Source organism: Schistosoma haematobium, chromosome 1 (genome assembly GCF_000699445.3).
Source record: "Schistosoma haematobium chromosome 1, whole genome shotgun sequence".
Lineage (NCBI taxonomy): Eukaryota > Metazoa > Platyhelminthes > Trematoda > Strigeidida > Schistosomatidae > Schistosoma > Schistosoma haematobium.
In genome coordinates this window covers 63,261,844-63,287,287 of record NC_067196.1, presented here as the reverse complement: position 1 = coordinate 63,287,287, position 25,444 = coordinate 63,261,844, and the positions used below count along the sequence as shown (strand labels likewise).

At 33.9% G+C, this 25,444-nt stretch overlaps 1 protein-coding gene across 1 annotated transcript in view; it reads left to right on the top strand.

The window, feature by feature from the left end:
* The window catches only part of PPP2R5D_2 (Serine/threonine-protein phosphatase 2A 56 kDa regulatory subunit delta isoform), a gene marked incomplete at both ends in the record, with an annotated part of 31,493 nt that extends 6,341 nt beyond the window's left edge, over positions 1–25,152 (top strand). The window contains 10 exons of the mRNA XM_051218549.1: positions 924–1,240; positions 3,482–3,705; positions 4,731–4,790; positions 6,424–6,586; positions 10,002–10,175; positions 11,077–11,201; positions 12,414–12,515; positions 16,145–16,807; positions 23,018–23,066; positions 24,994–25,152. Coding sequence (XP_051074774.1) covers positions 924–1,240; positions 3,482–3,705; positions 4,731–4,790; positions 6,424–6,586; positions 10,002–10,175; positions 11,077–11,201; positions 12,414–12,515; positions 16,145–16,807; positions 23,018–23,066; positions 24,994–25,152 — 2,036 coding nt within the window. The remainder of the gene's footprint in view (positions 1–923; positions 1,241–3,481; positions 3,706–4,730; positions 4,791–6,423; positions 6,587–10,001; positions 10,176–11,076; positions 11,202–12,413; positions 12,516–16,144; positions 16,808–23,017; positions 23,067–24,993) is intronic.
* Between the last annotated feature and the right edge of the window lie 292 nt (positions 25,153–25,444).

Below are 25,444 nucleotides of genomic sequence, written 5' to 3'. Positions count from 1 at the left end.
AAGTGGCTTACATAAAGTTACGAAACGCCAGAAATACAACTTTTCTACTCATTGGGATATGATAAAAAGTTGTTTGTTATTAACTTTCTACCCAATACGTAGTTTATTTGGAAATATCAATTCAACCTTGTCATTGATAGCTATAGTTACAACTCATATTCACAGAAATAATTCCGTTATGTAGGCAGTCATTTTGTTTATGTTTCGCACATGTTTTTAATTAGAATTTCTTCTTATACCTTCTGACTAATAATTGACCAACCTTCCTCGAAAATCTCTTAAGCAGTTATGAACAACTTTACAATGTAAGTGACCATAAAATATTTTTAAATTACTACTTCCAGAAGAATTAAGATTTTGTGCATGTGTTGGATTCATATATTCATTTCTTAATACACAATGTTAGTAATAATATATTCGGGGGCTAATTACGTTGAGATAAATGTGATATTTCGTTACTTTTGGGGAAATACCATATATGTCTATGCCAAACTAAAATTCAAAAGACATTTTTTACCAAACTGAATTTTATTCATTGACTCAATAGTCAGATTCAATCATAAAAGGAAGTAGGGAAATTCTAAAAGGTTAAACAGTGGCTATCCTTATTCCAATTTTTATTAAGATTTGACTTCAAGAAGTAAACACTCCAATGTTTACATAAAAGTCATTTTGGCTTTAATTTTATGAATCACTTATAAAAACCTATTGAAAACCAGGCCTCTTTACTCGTCATTGATTTGGTGGGGCTAATATTTGACTTAACACTCAAATATTTCTCGTTGGAAGGTAGGGTTTACAAAATAACTTTCATTTACGAAACTGTCACAGTAAAATATCACAAATAGAATTTTTATTTTTACTATTCATTCAACCAAATCTATATTTCATTTTCTTTTTAATGAATTTCTTATTAAATCTAGAGACACCATCTGGTGAACGAGAAACATTACTGTTGAGCAAATTAAGAATGTGTTCAACTCTATTCGATTTCACTGATAATACTGCACAATTAAAGTCGAAAGAAATAAAAAGACTAACATTGTTAGAACTCGCTGAGTTTATTTCAATAAATTCTAGTTCACTCACTGAACCGGTTTATGTCGGTATTATAAACCTAGTAAAACTAAATGCTTTCCGTGCAATCGCAACAATATATACAAATACGGAAATGTCAGACTATGCTGATAATGATGATGAACAGATTTCTAATTTGGAACCATCCTGGCCACATCTTCAGGTAAGTAATTTCATTAACTTATTGAATGCATCATAGTGGAGTAACTTATTTTAAACGATCCAAAAATGAATTATATCACACGAAAGTTTTATTGTTACATAAATCATGTAATTCCTTCACCACAATGATTATTCTGGAATAAGACTGAAATGAACTTAAACATTTGGATGAATTATCATTGGATCGACTAATTCTCTTTATCCGAATACGTATAATTAAAATAAAATAAAATTTTCTTTATATTTAATAGAGAGAATAAGTTAAAAACAATGTTCGTTGATAATACAAAATAATACTAAAATTCAAGTTGTATGTAAAATGGAATTAGTATAATGCTTCAATGCAAATTGAAATTCCTGTAGTGATTTCTCTTTAAAATTTGTAAAAAAAATACGAAAGTTATCACTGAGAGCCTTATTTGAATATACTATAAGGCAGAAAGTGATTTGAGGATCAAAGCTACTTTAATTTTCTTTTATATAATTAATATAACACTACCTGGATAAAATTCATTGAGAATGCTACATAAATGACCAAACAAGATATCTGCATTTAACCTGCATGTCATGTAAAAAAAAGACATCATCGAGACTGTTGGGGACGTTAGATCCCCAGAACTCACTTAGGAAAGGACCTAATTTTGTAATTTTATTCAGAAAATTGGAATTTTTTTGTTTTCGCGCCAAAGGCACTCTTGTCACCTTCATGTCGTATTTCCCACTGGAAAATATCTTAAATGCTATTGGTCCGTTGCGTCTTTTAGTATGCTATTTGGTAACGTTCCCCAAAGACGGTTTTGCACTGTATATATATGTCTTGAATTGTGTTTGTTGTTATCGCTCGTTTCTGGCTGTTTTCTAGAATATACTTCCCATTCCAAGCTTGTATTTCTCCCTCTAGTTAGCGGGGCTGGGATGCATCAATAGCTAGCATACTGGTCTTTGGTCACCGAGTCTTGTTCTCGTTTGCCGATTAAATGAACTAGTGATAGCTTCGAACCTAGCAGAGACCAAAAGATTGTTATGAATTTTGTCACTTCATACACATTGCATTTAAATTAATTCTCATGTTTTTCATGCGTAAAGCCTTCCCCTTTTGTTGTCATAAATTTTATTTATCATAAAGGAAGAATGTATTTGTAAAATCTCAGAGAAAGGTTGGACCAGATTACCAGGCGAAACGTTGGATTTACTTCAAATTCTTTCGCTGAGATTTTACAAATATATTCTCCCTCTCTAGTGTCTCACAACAGCTCGGCACCCAAATACTGTGAAACTGTTCGATCAAATTTTGATGAAAGTTTTTATTTATTATTCTGCTGTATTTATCATATTAAAATATTAGTGTTATTATTGTCAACCTTGCATTTAGTTACCACATAGTTCAATCTACCATATCTTACCTAATCTACAACATTCTAAACATTATGTAGTCTTCTACCAAGCATTTGATCTGATTTGTAGTTATAGTGTTTCTTCCTCTCTATATTTACTACATTTATTCTGGTTATTAATCCCGTAAACTCATTTGATCTATAAGCTTAATGAGGTATTTTATTTTACAGAAAATTGTAGTGTGAACATCAGGAATAGAATACAGGTTAACTTGGCTGATGAGTCCTAAACAGGCCGAAGATCGAATCTCGGATCCCATTATTAGCCACAATTCTAACTTCACTTATTCCTAAATTTATATACTGCAAATTCAAAAGAATTATTTGCTTTAAACATCCTTATGCTCTTTGTAACATTAATTAGGATTTTTCAGAATGTATATTCATTCAGTACAAATATTTTTGTATGATAAATATATTTATAAAGTTTCTCAGTTGTTCATCTGGCTGTTTCAGAGTATCATTTAACTCGTCTAAATGACTAACTTTTCGTGTATGATCTAACGAATAACTATACTATACATTTAAATGACTGAATGAACACTAATTTTCGTGTTTTACTTTAAGCAGTTCGAAATTGAATCAGAAACAATGTTCGGTCTACTTAAAAATGATATCAGCTTTACCATAGTATAAGTTAAATATACTGATATATAGCATATGACTACATGAAATATATTAGTTCTAAATGAACACAAACCAATAGAAGACAAGTTGGGTAAATATATTAAAATTTATAAATTAACTTTACTAAAATTTGTTTTGTTATAAACAGATTTCTAATATTTAGTTTGTTTAAAAAGTGTTTTGTACATTGTACATCTCTCTATTTATTTTATTATCTCTAGTTAGTCTACGACCTATTTCTACGCTTTATTAGTTCACCTGATTTTCAAGCTTCAATAGGGAAAAAGTATTTGGACCAACAATTTTTTAAAAATCTTTTGGAATTATTTAAATCTGAAGATCCACGTGAACGAGAACTAGTCAAAATGATACTTCATCGTGCATATGGTAAACTAGTTACTTTGAGACCATTTATTAGACGTTTGATGAATAATATATTTCTTCGGTAAGTTATTAGGAAATGTATCCAATAATAAGATAGTCCATTTCAAAACATTTTTATCGGATACTTTGTTATCATAAATAGATTAATTGTTTTTAATTTACATATTTATTTGAATACTCAATCAATTCATAGTCTCCCTCCAATTTACTTTAAGAACCATTAAAGTTTGATAAAATATTATGGAAGATTTTCAGAGTGAAATAACACTTAACCAGAAGGTAATAGATTATGGCCACATTCTTTTACTAGATAACACAATAAAAATTATTTAATCCCAAAACATAGAACAAGCTGCAAAGGCAGAAAAGTCACAACGTATATAGTGCTTAATTGTTGTCATAATATAAGGACTGATTAAAGTCTCCCGTCAAAAAAAGTAAAATTAAACACAGGTTAAGAACAAATCTAATTCTTATTGACTATGGTACAAAAATCATATCAACCCTTAATGAATTCAAGTTATTCATCATGAACTTACTTAGAAAGTCCACTCTAGATACTGATAGTCTATTAGCATGTTATATTGGGTTTACTTATTAACACTGGTTTGAATCTTGGTTTAAAACACGGAAGTAATTTTATTTCTGAAAGAGGGAGAAAGTTATTAAGATGCAAATCATTTGTTTGAAATTGGAAAACCGAGATAATGAACTAAAAAATGAACTTTCTGACAATATTCCCACCAACATAGGTGAAAATTCAGGATAACTGAGTTGTATATTGAACAGAAGGTACCAGGTTTTGACGGCCAAGAACATTATGGAGTCATTAAAATGAGGTGTTTTCAATCATCATAACCCGTTCAGTATATGATAAAAATACCATTTAAATTATAAAATGCATATCCTTTCGACATTGCAGCGTATTTATTTTGGATAGTTTAATATTTCTGAGAAAATAAACCTTTTGACTTAACGTAATCACTATGAATAGTGCATTATCCCGTAATAAACATACTTTCCATGTAATTAAATATTACAAATAAGGTCATTAATAATTAACAAGCTTAACTTAATGCCTTTCAGATTTGTTTACGAGGAAGAGGGTCATTGTGGAATAGCTGAACTCCTTGAAATACTTGGAAGGTAGGTAATTTGAAGTGAAAAAGTCAGAAGTATTATTTTTTAGACAGGAAACATTCCAGAAAAGAATAGTTCGCTGTATGCTTTAAAATTTTTAGACGTAACATTTCATTTGCTTCTATTCAAAATCGACTGTATTGTATTAAACTCTTACTCGTTTCCCGAGGTAGATTTTTATTTGTGAGCAGAAAAATTTCTTAAAAAAGATTATATTGGTACCTCTTAGTTGATTTCCTATGTCTAACCTCAGAACTGTTTACTTCGTAGACCAAACGTAGGTGAGGATTGCTTCGTGATTATATATAATCAAATATTAGAAACCTATGGGTAATCTTCGCTCTTAATACCCGTGTTTCATACGTATAAATTAAAATAGAGGCCACATTTCAGTGCTGTGAAGAAGAACAGAACGAATTGCTGTACAATATATTTGTCCTTTGCTTAGTAGATGGATATCTCTCCTAGTCACAAGTGACTTAATTTTTTAAGAGCCAAACGAGCTTTCAGGATCTATGTCAAATATCAATCCGCCAAGATTGATTAGGTTTCCAAGATTATTAAGGTGGCTAATCATCTCAAACATTTTGTTTTTTATGTCGAACTCTGGGTGACCAAAACAGTTAGTTATTAGATTTTTATTAGTTTACTTTCTGCTACGTAAAATTACGTTAATAAGAATCAACTTACTATTAAGTAGGTCCTACATATACTTTTAAATCTATGTTTTGATGACCAACATATCATAACAGTTTTAGCATTAATAGTAAGGTCTATGACTCAAATTAGATTTACTTGAATTTAAGTGGATTTTAATGTTGCTTTGGCAGTGGTATTAAATAAACGCCAAAAGTTCGTTATTTTATGGTAGAAGATCATAAATATCAAATAAACATTCGTTTTTGAATTCATTTATATGAGCCTTTCGAATGAAGAAATAATAATACCAGTTCCACAGGAGATAATAATTTTTTATACTGTTGGAAAGGTTCGACCTTATCGATTTATCAACAGCTATGAAACAAAAAAAATTAATATTGCCGTTTTTTAGAACACAAACTTTAGTGGGGTTAAATCGATACACAAAACATTGAAATCATCATCCTTTCTTTTTCTCTTCAATTTCGCCTAGCCATCGTCAATGATGATCACATCAAAGACATATGGTCGATTTTCTCCTCGCTTTAGAAAGGACTAGACAGATTGATTCTTCGCATATTAATCAGCTTCACTGAAGTAATCCAAGTGCATCAACTTTGAATAGTTCTCAATTTTTGAACAACTACAGCATCAAATCGATGCTGAATTCTAGTCTAAAGTTAAACGCTAGTTTTATTTATTGTAAAGCCTATTACATGACTAAGCCTATAAGTTTAAAGTTTTACGAAACTCATTCCAATTTTAATTTTCTGAAAGGGGAATCCCACTTGCAGTCATTTCACTGAACCCATGATATCGTATGAATTTTGTATGGAGACATTTAGTACGACATGATTTTTATAACTTTCAAATGTAATTTAGTTTATCATTTTTTAAAAGACTGCTTAACTCAGTAATGAAAATTATATTTCAATTATAGAACTGATCACCAATTGTTAACTGAAATATGTTTAACAATTATTTGTGTATTTTATTTTAGCATTATAAATGGGTTTCAAACACCATTGAAAGAAGAACATAAACAATTTTTACGTAGAGTTTTACTTCCTTTACACAAGTCACCAACAATGAGTCATTTTCATGCTCAACTAACTTATTGTACAACTGAATTTATTAAAAAAGATTCCAGTTTATTCACAATGGTAAGTATATATTTTAGTGGTAAAAGTCTATTTATTCAATAGTACATATACATTTTGCTATGTTATAACTATTACGTATTCGATAAATTGAAAGAAATAATAAATAACAATGAAATTAAATTAATTCTCACTTAAATTATGATCTAGCTCATGTAAGAAATAATTTTGTGCTTAACTAGTCATATAGCTAATACTGAAGGTCACTTCTGGTCTTTGGCCAAGTGAAAAACGTGAAACTTTTAAGAAAAGTCTCTTTGGAAAAATTATCTAACCTTCAAAAAACTAGATGCTCTGATTTAAAAATAGTGGCAGATGATTTTGATTTTGAAGTGGGTAAACTAAACCAAACCAAAAGGCACATATGCTGGATCTTACGGTATTTCTGCTCAGCACATGGATAACGACGAGTCTTTTGCAACCACCGTGCTCAGATAACCATCTCTTTCTGGCAAATACTAACTTTAAACGTAAGGAAAAACATTGTCTGACGCAATAACACCCACAACTGACTCAAACAGATCAAATTGTCATTAGCCATCGTTGAAGGGGATCGAATGAAAACAGTTACTCATTATGGAGCATATATTCAAGCTGGGATCATGCTTTAGTTCGTGTACATATTTTTTTTGCATCTTACTGGGCGTAGAAAGGCCACAGAAAGGAAACCCCTTAAAGTTCGACTTTATGTTGGAAAGTCAAGAATATTTTTCACGAACAAATAGAGAAGTTAGTGAATCGTGAAAGTGGTGTTCAACCAGAGGTATCTTGCAAAGATATCCGAAAACATGTAGAGACAGCAGTGATATCCACCAGTAGCTCAAAGCAAAAGGTTAGGAAAAGTCAGTGGCTTCCAGCGGTGCCTACAGAACTGACAGGTGCTTTGAAACTCATCTCGTCTGGCTCCGAACACGAAGAGGAGCGGAAGCAGTTTAAACGTGAGCCGACTAAGCGTACGTGATGATCGTGAGTCGCGAAAACAGAAGAGATGGGAGGCGGTGGCGATAGATAACTGTTCGGACTTTTCAAGGAAACGGATATTCAGAACCCTGCTGTTAGTGAAACTGTCTCGGGAAAAGATGAGACTACTACACATTCTCAATCCAGATTGCACTGATGTACAGAACATTTTAAAGTACACCTCAACCGGTCTTCAGACACATCTCAGTTACCCAATAACACCAAGCAACCGGGTGCGAGCCCTCTAAATCATAGTAAGGTTGAAAAGGCTATGGTTAATCTAAGGCAAAGGAGAACAACAGGACCTGATGGATCAACTCGAGATTTTTAAGGACGGTGGTCAAGTTCTTGCAGTTCTATTAACTGAGGTGTCAGCTAAAATTTGGGAACTGGACGTAATTCCATCCGACTGGTCTCGATCGCTGAGTTTATAAGAAAGAACGGAAATCCCCTTGCGACAATCACAGAGGAATCAGTTTAACTAACGTAGTGTCTAAAATATTAGTCTCAATAGTACTCAATCGCCAACATGAAGTTCGTGAAGAGCAGACCCGAGAAAACCAAGCTGATTTCAGAACTGGACATGAATCTCTAAACAAAATATTCAATCCTCGTTAGGTTCTGGAAAATAGACATACTTTCGGACGTCTGACTATAGTTGTTTTCTTTTACCTTAAGATGACATTCGACTTTGTTGGTTGTGAAGTTTTTTAGCAGTATGTTCTTGAAAAGCGTACCAAAGAAGAACATTACCATTATGCAGACTCTCCACGAAGACTGCTGGCTGAGTCAGAGCTTATGGAGAACTGTCATAGGTTACTTCAAGCGTTTTTTGTGAGGATTGTTCACATTCCCCATTCTTATATAACTCTGTCATAGACATTCTTTTAGAAATGTATTGCACAAATATATCACACAATTCTGATAAACTTCGTTTTCTCATTTCATTATCCAGAGTTAGATGAAACTGAAGAATTTCCAACTTGTATTTTATTGTGTAGATAGTACGATAATTATCACTTAATCATATTGTCTGTCATATGCTCTGTCAACAACAGTTATCAACTTTCATATAAACACAATTTATAAACAGAGGCAACTTCGATTTATATAACCCAACATTCCTTGTTATTTATTTATTTGTCTATTTGAACAAATAAATATTGGTACAATAGGGCACCGAATATATATGCGCCATACAAGTCACTTGATTTATGTGTGGGCTGTGATACTGCCCGGGTGCCCAGACCGAAGCAGGTTCTTTGTTATTAAATGTATAAACTTAATATGTAGAACAATTTAGAAAGATATTTTTTAGTAAAAGAAATAATCATAATTAATGGGCTACACTATAACCAATTATGAATTTTATACAAAAGTTTGAATTGAAATATTTCAGTGTTTACTGTGATTTCACTAAAAGTCGGTAGATATTTAATAATTCATCTGTGTATATTCTTTTCATATTATAATTACATTCTATACTAACATGCCCCCAAATGCCCTGGTACGGCCGAGAGTGGGAAAAGTCCGCTCTCCCTCTCGAAATGCTCTCACATGGCCACGCGTATATAGCCTCTGCCAGGGAAGTCCTACTCACTGCCTTCTCGTGGTGGGGGTGATGTTTACGAAATTGAGAGGACGAAAAGCGAACGTCCGGAGCTTTAACCGGGTTGGTAGACATCGAAATTCCACCTAGAAGAGTTGGAAAACCCTGATTCCAAACCAATGGTGCACAAGGGCTCTAGTATCCTGAGGGAAAAAATGGCGTATGAAGCAATCATTGATCACTGGCTACCATGGGACTACATCTTCTTACGTTGCTCCACTGCCTTATGGATCAAACCTTCAGGTCGAAGGCTCTGGGTGTGGCCCCCTAAGAAAACCACCTGTTTCGTTTTGGGCACCCGGTCAGTGCCACAGCCCTCACACATATCAAATGAGATCTGTGTAGCGCATATGTATTTGGTGCCTCCTTCTATCAATATCTATGTGTTAAAATAAAATAAAATCTATATTAACATAATATTTATTACCATATGTCATTACATAAAACTACATTCGTAGTACTATCTAATTTGTAAATCAAAACAAAGAACGTACGATTGTACTCAATAGTAATAAAAAAAAATGAGGGTTTTCTAATATACTAAACTTCATACATATAAAAACCTAGTTTTAAGGTGAATGATACTGTCAATCAAAACAAAATACTTAGGTTTTTAGTTATCAGGACAGTTCCTGTAGAATGGTCAGAGGAAACACTCAGAGATATTAGAACCGTTAAAAAGAAAACATGTCCTGAAAATTAACTATAACAATTGGAATACTTACAAATATGATTTTACTAGTTTTGTTCTTCACAATAACTGCCAATTTGCACACCGGATACAATTGCTAAAACACAGATACTGTTAAAACTTTTATACGTATATATACATAAACTCTTTTTCTTTAGATCGTTCATGATGGTTTACTTCGATTTTGGCCTAGAACAAATTCAATTAAAGAAATGTTATTTCTAAATGAACTAGAAGCTTGCCTTGAATGTACAGGACCAATTGAATTTCAAGCAATCATACCAGAAATATTTCCACGTTTAGCTAAATGTATAGAATCTTTGCATTTTCAAGTAGGTAACCTAATACAAAAAGTACTTTATGTAGAGATTTCTTTTTATAAGATATTGGTTTTTTTTGTACAGTGCATTTATAAATATCATTTTGCACTAATTTACTAATGTGAGAAGTTTTGTGCTTTTTTCACTTGCTTTAGGCTAACATTCAAGTAAACTGCATTTATAGGTAATAGTCTTCAAAACTGGTTAGCGTTTTTTAGCGAGTTAGTTTTCTACGGGGTGGATCTGATGCAGATGTGAAGGCGCGGATCGGGAAAGCAAGAGCAGCACATTTACAACTGAGGAACATCTGGAACTCAAAGCAACTGTCAACCACTACCAAGGTCAGGATTTTCAATACAAATGTCAAGACAGTTCTACTGTATGGGGCAGAAACCTGGAGAACTACGAAAGCCATCATCCAGAAAATACAGGTGTTTATTAACAATTGTCTACGCAAAATACTTCAGATCCATTGGCCGGACACTATTAGCAACAACGTACTGTGGGAGAGAACAAACCAGATCCCAGCGGAGGAAGAAATCAGGAAGAAGCGCTGGAAGTGGATAGGACACACATTGAGGAAAGCACCCAACTGCGTCACAATACAAGCCCTCACATGGAATCCTGAAGGCCAAAGGAAAAGTGGAAGACCAAAGAACACATTACGCCGAGAAATGGAAATAGACATGAGAAAAATGAACAAGAATTGGATGGAACTAGAAAAGAAGGCCCAGGACAGCGTGGGTTAGAGAATGCTGGTCAGCGGCCTATGCTCCATTGGGAGTAACAGGCGTAAGTAAGTAAGTCTCCAAAACTAACATCTTAGACCCAATTATCTATGCGTAAACCTCAATAGCAATACAGTTCGACAGAATAGAGTAATAAATTATCAGCCTTTTTGTTTATTTTATAGGTTTCTGAAAGAGTTCTCATGTTTTGGAATAATGAATATCTACTATCTTTAATGTCAGAGAACATAGACAAAGTATTGCCCATTATTTTTAACTCATTGGCACAATCACGTAATCATTGGAACAAGTAAGTATTGGTATATATAAATAGCCGATAAATTCCAGAAAAACTATAACTGTTATATGAGATATACTGTAATGTTAGTTTCATAGAATTATGTAGAATAAAGACATATGAAGATTCCAATTGTTTTTAAACAACGAAAGCTTTGGAGCACAGTTCCTATTTTCTGTGGTCGCTTACAAATTCTAGATAAAGAACCTGATAATAGATTAAAAGATCCATCGTTCAGTTTCACATTGAGAAAGTTCATTTTAGTTTGTAGAACTTCTTGAGATTGATTACTAAATAGATAATAAATTATACACCGGCCAGCTCTTACTCGTAAATAAAAAAGTCTACTTAACTAGTCTATTTAACACAGACTAGTCTACTGACTACCTCTTAATCTTTAAATAACGCTGAAACCTCAAATTATAGCAAAGCAAACTGTACTATTGGTCGCTAACAAGTGCCAGATTTTGGTTTAGGGCATGTTGATGGCTGACTACAATAATTGATTTTTGAAATTATCTTAATATACACTTAATATACACAAAGGGAATCATCAAGTTTAATGTCAGCAAAATTATTAAATAATTTCCCTTAAAAATATTTAGTACGAATGTTGTTCAGATACAAATGTATTAATTCCGATGAATCTCTCTATAATCAAGTCAACTTATTTTGTTGGCTAAGAGAGTTTATCATATGTTAACTAATCAGCCCTTGATTTTCAGTTAGGTTTATATCTCGGTGCCATGTTATATATCAATCGAAATTACCTGAGGGGTAGGTTTATTGGTTAAAGCACTCATTTTTTTTAACCAAAAAGTCACAGGTTCGAATCTCACCCTACCTACTTCAGTTTGGAAAAATGTACAGTATCAACGACCTTCGTGGAACAGTGTGGAACAAAGCAGATTATATAAACTTTTAATTGGTAAACACAATACAAAAGTGACTAGCCAGATCAAATATATATCTGTCCTATAGAAAAAATATCACAACATAATTCAATTGATAATCACCAATAATTCTTGGAATATTAAAGAGGAAGAATGTATTTGTAAAATTCCAGCGAAAGAATTTGAAGTAAATCCAACGCTTCACCTGGCAATCTGGTCCAAGCTTTTTAAAGGAAATATCTTGGAATACTTTAAATTCTAAATGTTTGTTTTTTAGTAACTTCGGTTCAAAATATTAAAAAACACGATTATATTTTTCTTATATTTCTAGAACTGTTCATGGATTAATTTGTAATGTATTAAACTGGGCAATTGAAACCGACCAAAAACTTGTTGAACAATGCTCTTCAAAGTTAATAGAAGAACAGAAAAAGTTAGTATTATAAATCTCTTCAAAATGGTTTGTTTATACATAAATTTTAATAATACAAATCTAATCTTATTGCACTGGTTTTATTTTAGGTAAAATAATCCATTTTAATTTGTCTCTAAACAATTTCATTCATCTAAATGATGTAGCTATTGTTTAAAGAAGTTTTTAGAAGCAAGCGACTATTTGGAAAGATAACATCATTTTATCCATTGAATTTTTATCTCTCAAAATGTCACTTTGATTATCAGATTAACTCAAAACAACTAGGTCTTTACACATCAAAATAGTTCATTTGTTCATTAAATCATATATCCATACGAAAAAGTATTCGAACACTTTAACTATATGATCGGTGAAGACTTTATGGAAATGATAATCGTTCATTCAAAACTAAAAAAATGGAGTTTGAGTTATCAGTTAGATGTTAGAGTATTTATGATGCCAACTCATTTAAAGAAAAAAGTAGCTTTGTGTGAATGAAACAGGTAAACATCTGCTATACTAGGCAATATTGTCAGCTAATTTTCATCTAAAATCAAGAATTCTTTTTTTCAGTTTCTTATTTTGTCATAGAAATGCATTAAACGTTTACTCTGTTATCTCTAATGATAAATATTTCCACTGTTAATATTCTGAAATCGCATTTACATGTTGTATTTGTAACATGATCTAACTAGAGTTAACAATAGAAAAACTGGGGAAATAATTATTTGCTTACTTACGCCTATTACTCCTCGTGGAGGAGTGTAGGCTGCTCACCAGAACTCTCCATCCAACCCTGTCCTGGGCAATCCTTTCCGGCTCTTTTCAGTTGTTATTTATCCATTTCATATCTGCTTCCATTTCCCGATGTAATGTGTTCTTTGACCTTCCTCGTTTTTGCTTCCCTTCAGGATTCCAAGTTACGGCTTGCCTCGTGATGCAGCTTGTTGATTCCCGTAATCTATGTCCTATCCATTTCCATCGTCTTTTCCTAATTTCCTCCTCAACTGGAAGCTGGTTTGTTCTCTTCCACAGAAGGCTGTTGCTGATGGTATCCGGCCAATGGATGTTGAGTATCTTGCGTAGACAGCTATTTATAAATACTTGCACCTTCTTGATGATGGTTGTTGTAGTTCTCCGCGTTTCAGCTCCATACAGTAGAACTGCCTTGACGTTCGTATTGGAGATTCTCACTTAGATATTGGTTGAAAGGTGTTTGAGTTCCATATGTTCTTCAATTGTAGGAATGCGACCCTTGCTTTGCCAATCCTTGCCTTTACGTCTGCATCTGAGCCTCCTTGTTCATCGATGATGCTTCCCAGGTATGTGAAGGATTCTACATCTTCCAGAGTTTCGCCATCAAGAGTGATTGAATTGCTGTTCTCCGCTTTGAATTTGAGGACTTTGGTTTTCCCCTTGTGTATGTTGAGGCCTACTGATGCAGAGACTGCTGCTACAATGGCTGTCTTTATCTGCATTTGTTCGTGTGTATGCGATAGGAGGACTAAGTTATCTGCGAAGTCCAAATCGTCTAATTGATTCTGAGCTGTCTATTGTATGCTGTGTTTTTCCTCAGATGTCGAGGTTTTCATAATCCAGTCGACCACCAGAAGAAATAGGAAGGGAGAGGGTAGACAGCCTTGTCTGACTCCGGTCCTTACTTGGAATGCATCTGTCAGCTGTCTTCCATGCACGACCTTGCACTGTAGTCCATCATATGAGTTCCGGATAATGTTGACAATCTTTGCAGATAGTCCATAGTGTCCAAGAAGTTTCCATAATGTTCTATCTACACTGTTAAATGCTTTTTATAATCAATGAAGTTGATGTATAGTGACGAGTTTTACTCAACTGATTCTTCGATGATGACCAATAATGTCGCAATTTGGTCTGTGCACGACCGATCCTTACGGAATCCAGCCTGTTGACCTCAAAGTTAGGCGTCTACTGCGTCTTTCACTCGGTTCAGCAACACTCTGTTAAATACTTTTCCTGGTACTGACAGTAGTGTGATGACTCTGTAGTTTTCACATTTGCTCAGATCTCCTTTCTTTGGAATCTTGATGAGATGTCCTTCTTTCCACTCCATCGGCACTTGTTCCTCCTCACAAATCTTCTTGGATAGAAGGTGGAGAATGTTTGTAGTTACTTCGATGTCTAACTTCAGTGCTTCAGCTGTTATATTGTCAGGTCATGATGCCTTCCCGCTATTGATTTGACTGATGACCATCCTGATTTCTTCGGTTGTTGGTGGAGTGACATCTATTGGAAGGTCTGTGTGTGCTGCTTCGATGTCCGGTGGATTCAATAGCGATGGTCTATTCAAGAGTTTCTCAAAGTACTCTACCCATCTGTTCCGCTGTTCTTGAATTTCAGTGATTGGCCTACCTTCTTTGTCTCTGATCAGTCTCTCTGGTTTACTATATCTCCCTGCTAGTTTCTTCGTTGTATCATAAGGCTATTTCATATTTCCTGCTCTTACAGCTTTTTCCACCGTCGTTGCTAGATCTTCCATGTATTTCTGCTTGTCGGCTTTAATGCTCTTCTTCACTTGCTTGTTTGCTTCTATTTACTCACCTTGGACCTTCTCTGCTCGTGCTCGGCTGTTGTTAATTGCTGTCTTCTTGTTCTTCCTTTCTTTGATTTTTTCCAGTGTTTCTATAGAGATCCATTCCTTATGATGATGCTTCTTTAGGCCCAGAACCTCTTGACACATTGAAGTCAATGCTTTTTTGATACCTTTCCAGTTGTCCTCCATAGCAGTTTCTTCTTCCTTCAGTAAATTCTGTAAAGCTTGGAACCTGTTGTTGAGAGCTATCTTGAATTCATTGAGTTTGTCAGTATCTCGAAAGAACGCTGTATTGAACCTTTGTAGTGCTAATTGTCCAGTGCTTACTTAGCTTCAGTTTTAAATTGGCCATAACTAAATGGCTTTCAATGTTGCTTTGATGATTCTGGATCCATGAGATTCCCATCCTACAAGTGCATTTCGTGCTTCTTTGGACAGAATTAGAGCAACTGCCTGAGTGTGTCGAGCATTTTCTTCTTCATGACCGGAGTATAGTAGCGTCTCTCCCGTATTTAGCCTTTGTTGTCCAGCTTGGGTCCAATAGATTCCACTGATTTCCAGTACTGCTAATTTATATCTCCTCATTTCCGTCTGACCGGTCTTCCCGGTCTAACCACATTGTCCGGATGTTCCATGTACCTATGGAAATTGTTGCTCTGTTTGTTTGAAGGGGGATAGGCCTCGTGAATTCCGAAGGAACTCGGCTTTCAATAAGAAGCGTCATTACTCTTCTAAATGAAGGCCTTCTAACTCCCAGGACAGAGTTTGAATGGCTTAAAATATTTTTTCTGGTGAGCGTTTTTTAGAGATTTATTTTTCGACATATCATAGTTCTAATAAATATACTCATTATATTCGAATGTTTGCAGTATACTTTTAGTGATCTTTTGATTTAAATGACTTAAATGTTTTCTTAAAATACTAATCATTTAAACTTAAGTTTTAGTTCTTGATGGAATATGAATTCTTCTTTGAATGTTATCGTTTGAAACGTAAGTATGGAAAGTATGTGACTTATTAAGAAGTACTGATCTGCTAGAATTTCATGTTTTTTTCTTTTTAAAAAAACTAAATATAGAAATACTGAACGTTTACAAAAACATCAAGCCTATTGGAATCGTGTAGAGTTAGCTGCTCAGAAAGCTAAACAACCATCTGTAAATTTTCCGGTTAGTGTACGTACACCGTCTATATCTATATCACTCACTGGGATAAGAAATAAATATCCGATTTCTAATGTAGCAAACAACAGAAATTTATCAACTTTGAATGAATTTCCCGCAAAATTATTTACATCATCAACTGATCCTTCGCCTAATATTGTGGATACCACTGGTAGTAGTACTAGTGGTAGCAGTATCAGCAGTAATAATCTTGTAAATAACATTAAATATTGTTCCATGAGTAACCAACCTAGCGAATTTACCAGCGTTACACATTCCAGCTCCTTTACTACTGATTATGCATCATTACCTGGTACTTCAAATACGCTTGGATCTTCATCAGTTGTAACTTCACTCTCAAATATCCCTCCTGAATCGTCAACAGCAATAATAACGAGTGTATCAAGTGTTTTATTAACATCAAATAAATCGAATTCACAAGTAATACAGCGTCAGCAACAAAGTTCTCAAATGCTTAATCCGACTGATAATAATACAAGATCAAACACGACAGTCAATTCTTCGACCAGTGTATATAATTTAAATAAGAAATTATCTTCACCAAAAGCTAGTACGAGGTAAGTTTTGTATTATGAATTTATTCTGAGGGTAAATCAATCATTTTTTTTACTAATATTCTTGAGACCGAGTTATAAAAACACTAGCGGTGAGACTATAATTTATGGATGATGTTTAAGCAGTGCTAAAGTAACCTTGAGAGAACTCACCTGCCTACTAGAGTCAAAAGATTATAAATTAGTGTGAGGAAATAGGATTAAGGTTTACAGTTAGAAGTTAGAGTTATTAATCAGAGCTAGGGTTTTCATCACGAACTGACATTAGCTATAATACCAAAATGATATTTAACCACATAGATGAATGAATTTCGCACCAAACTTCAAGGCCTTTTATCCTAGATCTCATTGGTTCATCCATAAATTATAGTCTCACCGTCACAGAATAGCATGAAGCATCTATCTAATAGTAACTTCTTCATGATGAATTTCTCAGTACGAATGATATTTTATGGCAGAAACCACGGCGGTGAAGAAAATGAAGTGAGTTAAAGTGATTTAAATTGTAGGTAATTCAAATATTTATAGTAATGTGACATCTAGCCAAAAAGCATTGGAAGGTCTCTCCAGAAAGCAACCTACTGTATTTAAAAGACGCTAAATACTATCGAGTGTTGTTAGCAAACTCAGTTAATGTAGTAATATTCGCGGAGTGTTGAACGAAATGTTCAGTTATTTCCAAGGTATACAAACAAAATAACATTGTTATTATTTAAGTATTCTTCAACATAGCTTAATAAAATAATAATAATAATACAATTATAAGAGCAATTACTGTATACAGATATCAATGTCAAGGATGGACTTGATAGTTTCAAATAAAAATGAGTATTGAGTAGAAATTTAATAATAAATATATTTTTTTGGTATATCCCCGTGAGTAGATTTATTTACTCCGAAGAAGTGGCTTACATTAAACCACGAAACGTCAGAAATACAACATTTCTACTTATTGGGATATAACAGGCAGCTACCCACCGAGGACAATGGAAAATGGTTGCAAAATATCGTAGACTGGTTGAGATTAGACATTAACACCGTTGGACACCGGCTCAATGATTTAGAGGTTAAGCGTTCGCACGTAGTATCAGAGGTCCTGGGCTCGAATCCCGCGCACGGGACCATAGATTCTCACTGCTGTGGAGCCCCAAACTAGGATGAAACGGCCGTATAGTGCTTCCTGGTTTTCTATGGTGGTTTAACACTGATCGATCCATGATCTCAGACAAATCTCAACAATCTCTACAACTCTATACTGAAAAATGTATTTATTACTGTATGGTATTAGTCAATCACTATTTTAGGAAATGAAAGACTGACTTCGAATGGAGTTTGTGCAAAATAAGACCTCCATTTTAATCTATGGCTTTGATTTTCCAAACCCAAGTATTTATCATGAGATCATGATCCCATTATGCCTTTGGTTGCCGTGGTATAAAAATTCATCCCAGTTATTGAAACTCTACATGTTAAAAATAAGTTTATTAAAGATTCCCATTGTGAAAATTAGAACAACACATATAAGCGAACAATTGTTTTCAATTAGATCGTCATCAGGCTTTACTCTAATATACATGAATATTTATACGAAAATTTTTAAACCAATCAAGGCAATATGAGTCAATAATCACAATGAAATAGAATAAGTCACTACACATAATAGGTAAAAGTACAAGTTGATAGTACGAAAACAGGTGAACAGATAGTGGTAAGAATAATAAACTACAATAACAAAGCTCTTATCAATAGTTAATCGTTGGAAATAGAAGGTCAAATAAACATGGGTAAATAGACTAGGAATAGTAATCACAAAACATTAAAAATCATTACGTAATAAGATGTGTGTAAATAATTAGATAGTGAAGAATACAAAGAGGCGGATAATGACAAACAAATAATGGATGTGGAAATAAGGTTAACAATAACACAGATAGAATAAAATAAATAAATAATGATAATAATAAAATTTAAAATAAAAAATAAAATAAAAATTGTTAGTTAAGTTATAACTGGTCATGGAAGGGATAGGGGAGTCACGTATTTCTTCTGTACACATAGATTGGGGTTATATGTACGAATTCCAATGGCTTCAGCTATATATAGGAGACGGGAACGGACTCCGTCGGGAAATGATGGAGGTATACGATAGATAACTCGAAATGACTTCAATTTATCTACTGCATGACCGCTATCAATAAGATGTGCTAGTATAGAACTGCGAATAGTTTTTCTCTGACCCTTTATGTACCAAGTTGGTAGATGTTCACTCATTCGTTGGTTAAGTTGCCTGGTAGTACGCCCTATATAGCTATCTCCACAGGAGCAGCTGAATTTGTAAATGCACATGGAAGAGGCCAACTCAGGTAACTTATCCTTCGTTTGAGTAGACATCGCTGGTCGACAAGAGAAGGTCAACGCAAGATTGGCTGCGTAGAATGTCTTGGTGATTACTTTGGTTAACCTATATTTCAGAGTGTCACTAGCCACATCCCCGTTGAATTGCACTTTCATGTATAAAGGTTTCTTACGAACAGTCGAAATCTCCGACTTCTTTATTATATCCTGCATGTATTTCTTAATGAACGCGCTGGGGTAGCCGATCTCGGTCAGTGAGTTGTTGAGAAATTCAAGCTCCTGACTTAGAGTGTCTACTGTACAGATCCTTTTTGCTCTGCTCGTGAGACATCTGACCAAATTTCTCTTGTAACGGATGGGTGTGAAACTGCAGAAGTGAGTATATTGACATGAAGGGGGGTTTCTTCTATACACGCTTCTACTTAATGTGCCGTCACTTCGTCTGCTTAGTGTGACGTCAAGGAAGCTCAGCTTCTTATCATGCTCGCTTTCACCAGTGAAGGTGATCGCTGGGTGAACACTGTTGAATTGGTCTAGGAGTTCCTCCTTACTAGTGTTTTGGTCTACGATAATGAATGTGTCGTCAATGTATCGACAATATAAATCCAGTTTCTTAATAGTCTCATTGAGAGGTCCGTTTTCTAGCTTTGCTAGGAAGAGGTCAGCTAAAATCGGGCCTAGAGGCGAGCCCATGGCTATCCCGTCTATTTGTCTATAGTAAGTATTGTTGAAGACAAAATATACATTCAGAGTGCATCTTAGGAGCAGTTCCCTTAGGCTATCGTTAGGCAGGCCAATGTTGATTTGTTTCTTTGATATTTGCTTGCATATAAAATCAATAGTCTCTATAAGTGGTACGTTGGTGAACAAAGATTCTACATCCAATGAGATCATATTTTTCATACTGACATTAATATTTTCTACTTTGGAGGTGAAGTTGAAGACATCTTTTACACTATTTCTAACAACTGATTTGTGTAAAGGTTCTAGGATTCGTACTAGCCACTTTGCGATTTTGTGGTAAGGAGAATTGTACATATCTAGAACTGGACGTAGAGGAAGACCCGATTTATGTACTTTAGGCAAACCATACAATCGTGGTGTAAATGATCCAGTCGGCTTAATTGAATCGTAAATCTCAGTCGTAATTATTCCCTTTTTCGTTAGATCTTTAAGGAAATTGGCCAATTGTCTTTCTACTTTATTATTAATGTCACAATTACTAGTAATTTTCTGAAATTTGCTAGAATCGCTAAGCATTGTTTCCATTTTTCCCATGTAATCATTTTTGTTCATGAGAACTATACCTCCTCCTTTATCTGGTTTGGTTATGGTCAGGGTTTCATCTTTTCTTAGTTTCATTAAAGAGTCACGGTGCTGCTTGGTTAGTAGGTGATTTGTGGTACCCTTACTATTCTTGTATTGTTGGCAGCTATCAACTAGTGTGGTTTTAAACCGAGCAAGGTCCTCCAATGAGGTAGGAATCAAGTCAGTTGTTTGTGAAAATAAATTCTCAAATTGTACATCAGTATCTAATTGGTTGATTCTATGTCTACTATCACAGAATTTAGGTCCCAGAGATAAAGCTTCTAGCTGTACTACATCTAGTTCAATATTGGAAAAATTATGTACGTACCGTTTCGTGTCGAAGGGAAACTGCTTTTCTGGCTTTTGGTTTTCCAAAGTTTTCGTTAATTTCGTCAACGTTTTCTCAGATCTGTTCTTGGAAATTTTTCCCACATAATCCATAAACATTGACTGAAGCTCTGAAGGAAGGTTTTTAACGGAATATTGTCTCTGAAGAAGATTCCTTTCGAAGTCGCAGATATTCATTTTCAAAGTATCAATTTGATTCGACGCATGTCTTTCAAGTGTTTTTGCATTAGGATAGATTCGGTTACGACGTAAAGACTTCCAATATATTTTAGGATATCTATTAGATTGTATACAATTAATAGCAAACCCCTCTTCATGTCAATATACTCACTTCTGCAGTTTCACACCCATCCGTTACAAGAGAAATTTGGTCAGATGTCTCACGAGCAGAGCAAAAAGGATCTGTACAGTAGACACTCTAAGTCAGGAGCTTGAATTTCTCAACAACTCACTGACCGAGATCGGCTACCCCAGCGCGTTCATTAAGAAATACATGCAGGATATAATAAAGAAGTCGGAGATTTCGACTGTTCGTAAGAAACCTTTATACATGAAAGTGCAATTCAACGGGGATGTGGCTAGTGACACTCTGAAATATAGGTTAACCAAAGTAATCACCAAGACATTCTACGCAGCCAATCTTGCGTTGACCTTCTCTTGTCGACCAGCGATGTCTACTCAAACGAAGGATAAGTTACCTGAGTTGGCCTCTTCCATGTGCATTTACAAATTCAGCTGCTCCTGTGGAGATAGCTATATAGGGCGTACTACCAGGCAACTTAACCAACGAATGAGTGAACATCTACCAACTTGGTACATAAAGGGTCAGAGAAAAACTATTCGCAGTTCTATACTAGCACATCTTATTGATAGCGGTCATGCAGTAGATAAATTGAAGTCATTTCGAGTTATCTATCGTATACCTCCATCATTTCCCGACGGAGTCCGTTCCCGTCTCCTATATATAGCTGAAGCCATTGGAATTCGTACATATAACCCCAATCTATGTGTACAGAAGAAATACGTGACTCCCCTATCCCTTCCATGACCAGTTATAACTTAACTAACAATTTTTATTTTATTTTTTATTTTAAATTTTATTATTATCATTATTTATTTATTTTATTCTATCTGTGTTATTGTTAACCTTATTTCCACATCCATTATTTGTTTGTCATTATCCGCCTCTTTGTATTCTTCACTATCTAATTATTTACACACATCTTATTACGTAATGATTTTTAATGTTTTGTGATTACTATTCCTAGTCTATTTACCCATGTTTATTTGACCTTCTATTTCCAACGATTAACTATTGATAAGAGCTTTGTTATTGTAGTTTATTATTCTTACCACTATCTGTTCACCTGTTTTCGTACTATCAACTTGTACTTTTACCTATTATGTGTAGTGACTTATTCTATTTCATTGTGATTATTGACTCATATTGCCTTGATTGGTTTAAAAATTTTCGTATAAATATTCATGTATATTAGAGTAAAGCCTGATGACGATCTAATTGAAAACAATTGTTCGCTTATATGTGTTGTTCCAAAAATAAGTTTCTTTTTGGTATTCAGTGCAATCGAATCTCTTTAAAAGCTTTGTTGTCCTTATTTTTATTTTTATTCTCATTAGATACTTTTGAGGTTCATCACTGACTGTTTACAATTTTTAACGTTAAAGGACAGATCGGATTAATACTAATACAACCATTTACCATAAGTATTATAAATTTTTTTTTGTTCATCGTAGTTTCCTCTCTATAAAATTAATGAATTTCTCTGGTCAAACGTGTTGTTTTTCACATGACCTGCAATAGAATGCAACATATAATTTACCTAACAATTTATTATTCATGGATCTTTGGGCAATGTATATCCACTGTTAAATGTAGTTATGGTGCTTACCTTGTGCTTAATGTTTGCTAATACGTCTTTACATATCTCTTTATTGGTCCGTTTACTATAAAGTGGAATATCTAGCATAGAATTCGAAATCGGTCAACGTATATAAGGCATTAGGATATGTAAGTTTACTAAGTTTTGGACTCTGATAAATTCATTGTGCGCTGATTACAACAAACAAGTATTCACAATTAATTATGTGACATTGGAAATATTCGTATAATAAATATTAAGGCCAACTGATAATCAAGCTGGATAGTAAAATTATATATCAATTTGTTCCCATGTTTTTCAGTATCACATATACAGCAAGAAAACCTATGAGTTCATTACAAAAACAACCTGTAAGTACTTATTGCCGTTCATTTTTATCTAAGGTTTAATATTTTCTACTGAGAAAATATGATTTGTACTTATACATCTCAAAAGGAACGTAATTTATTCACTAAAATAGTGGTGGGGATAAGGATTAATAGCTTATCAAATGTATAGCGCATTAATGGTAGTTGAGTGTTAAAATTTAATTTGCAGTCAAAAGTTTTCCCAAGACTACTAGTATATATGTATTCTGGAGATGATTACACAGTGTGTGCCAATTTACAAGCATGTTCAGTTTGATGTAAAGAGAAAGAGATGTCTTAAAAGCTAGACAACTCTTCGTTGCTCGCTTGTTATTGATGATTCTTCATTTAATCTCAACCCCTGGTATAAACTAACCTAGTATTACCTAATCGCTTAGCAGTAACTAACATCATGTTTGTATAATTTTTAGTGGTTATCGAATTTGATGTCAAGTCTTTGGTAAGCCTTCAGGATGAGGATTAACTGATAAAAATCTAGCTCCATGGTTTCGTACAAACTCCATCTAATTACCTAACACTAGATTAAATTTATGCTTGCCATCGTTTTTCATATGTATAGTAATTTAGCTACATCAACTGTACGCTGATGCAGTAACTTCTGAAAACTCCGCAACTAATGTTATGCAGTAAGAATAAACCGAATCATATTGACTCGTTATTTTATACCTTCATGAAGTTTTTAAGCTAATAAGAAATGAGTAACGTACACGTTTTTATGAATTAACTTTGTTAATATACACTTTCTTCAATGTGAAAAACTGTCACTTAGAGCATACTTTCTCTAAAATGGCTTAGTTCAACATTTATAAGAATCAAAATAACTTGTAAACTATAAGTATAGTGAAAAAGCGTTTTTGGCATTGTGTGAATTCACTTCCTGGAGATGATTCCTTTAAACAAAATCAACCCAAAAATTATAATTTCTCCGAAACAATGAGGCTGAAATGAAACATCCCTACTCCAGTATTCTTCCTAGCACCAAAACTGTCAAGTATAACGTATCACCCAGTCTAAGTAGTGATTCTTATTAACGATGTGGCGGAGTCTTGTGGAACTAAATGATTACGTCCGTGAAAGTCCAGAACTTCCCAACACCTAATTATTAACAGCAAAATACAGTTGAAAAAATCCTACTAATGATAAATTTTCTGCTTTAACTACTCTATGTCCACATTTCTTGCTGATTTTCAAGATGAGTGTAAATTGTCGGAGTATTATGATAAAGACCAGTTTATATTTATGTATGTTTGATTATTTGGCATATTTCTTTGTTGGAGTTTACAGATATGAACTCCAGTTTTAGATGAGGTTGTTTGGAATCATTTGAAAATATGGTCACTGCACATGAATCATTTCATCAACAGGCGAGGATAAAATTATGAAATTATCCGTCGTTGAAATACAGAAAAAACAGTCGACTCTCAGATAAAAAACTGATATATAATATTCAATTTATGATGACCTTAAATTGCTCTAAAGGTGTCTCTTTTATGATAAATATGTCATATATTGGGAATTTCCTATGTTAACGAGTTCATTAGCTTTGATATTCAATTCACTACTGACCGGCAGCCCAATTATATTTCAGCTGTTTTTAATGCAGCAATCAGAAAACTAGAACGCCTAACTAAGTGTCTTATATATTTTAAATTCACAACCCACGTAATGAATATACATTCCCAGATGGCGACACATCAAAAATAGTAAACCGTCATGCCCACGTAACTAGGGTAATAACTTTTACTCAATATTTAGTAATGACTCACTAGACAACTGACTGTTGTATCTTATCAATGACTTCAGCAGCACTTGTGCTCCTGTTTTTTCAGACATATGCATAAACCTATTCTGAATATATATTTTTTCCCAAATAAAGTCTAACAAATCAATTTAACTTTATTTATTCCAGCTGAGATCGAATACATCCTTAACAGCCAATAAGGATACACTATCTTCATCTGCTGTTTCCTCAAGTCAAATCACTTCTGGTACTAACAGTAGTACAATCAAAACGGAAAGGTCAACAAATTTAAGACGTACAACAACGCTAAGGTCATTAAATACATAACCAACTGCCACTCCAACACAGATAATTTTTAGAAAATGTTCTTCTAAAATAAAACAAATAGGTAAATTAAAGAGAAATATTCTCTTATGTAGACTAATCTTGCCAAACATTAACGATAATAATGTCTGTTTCTTCAAAATAAATGGAAGATAGTTTACTATGGAGATAAATTACACCTGTTAATTCTAAGATCACTTGGAATTTTTTAACTGAATGAAAAAGGAACAAAGTATATTGAATCCCATATTATGACAAAGTTACTTCTTCATATAGAAGATTCTGTGATTTTCTT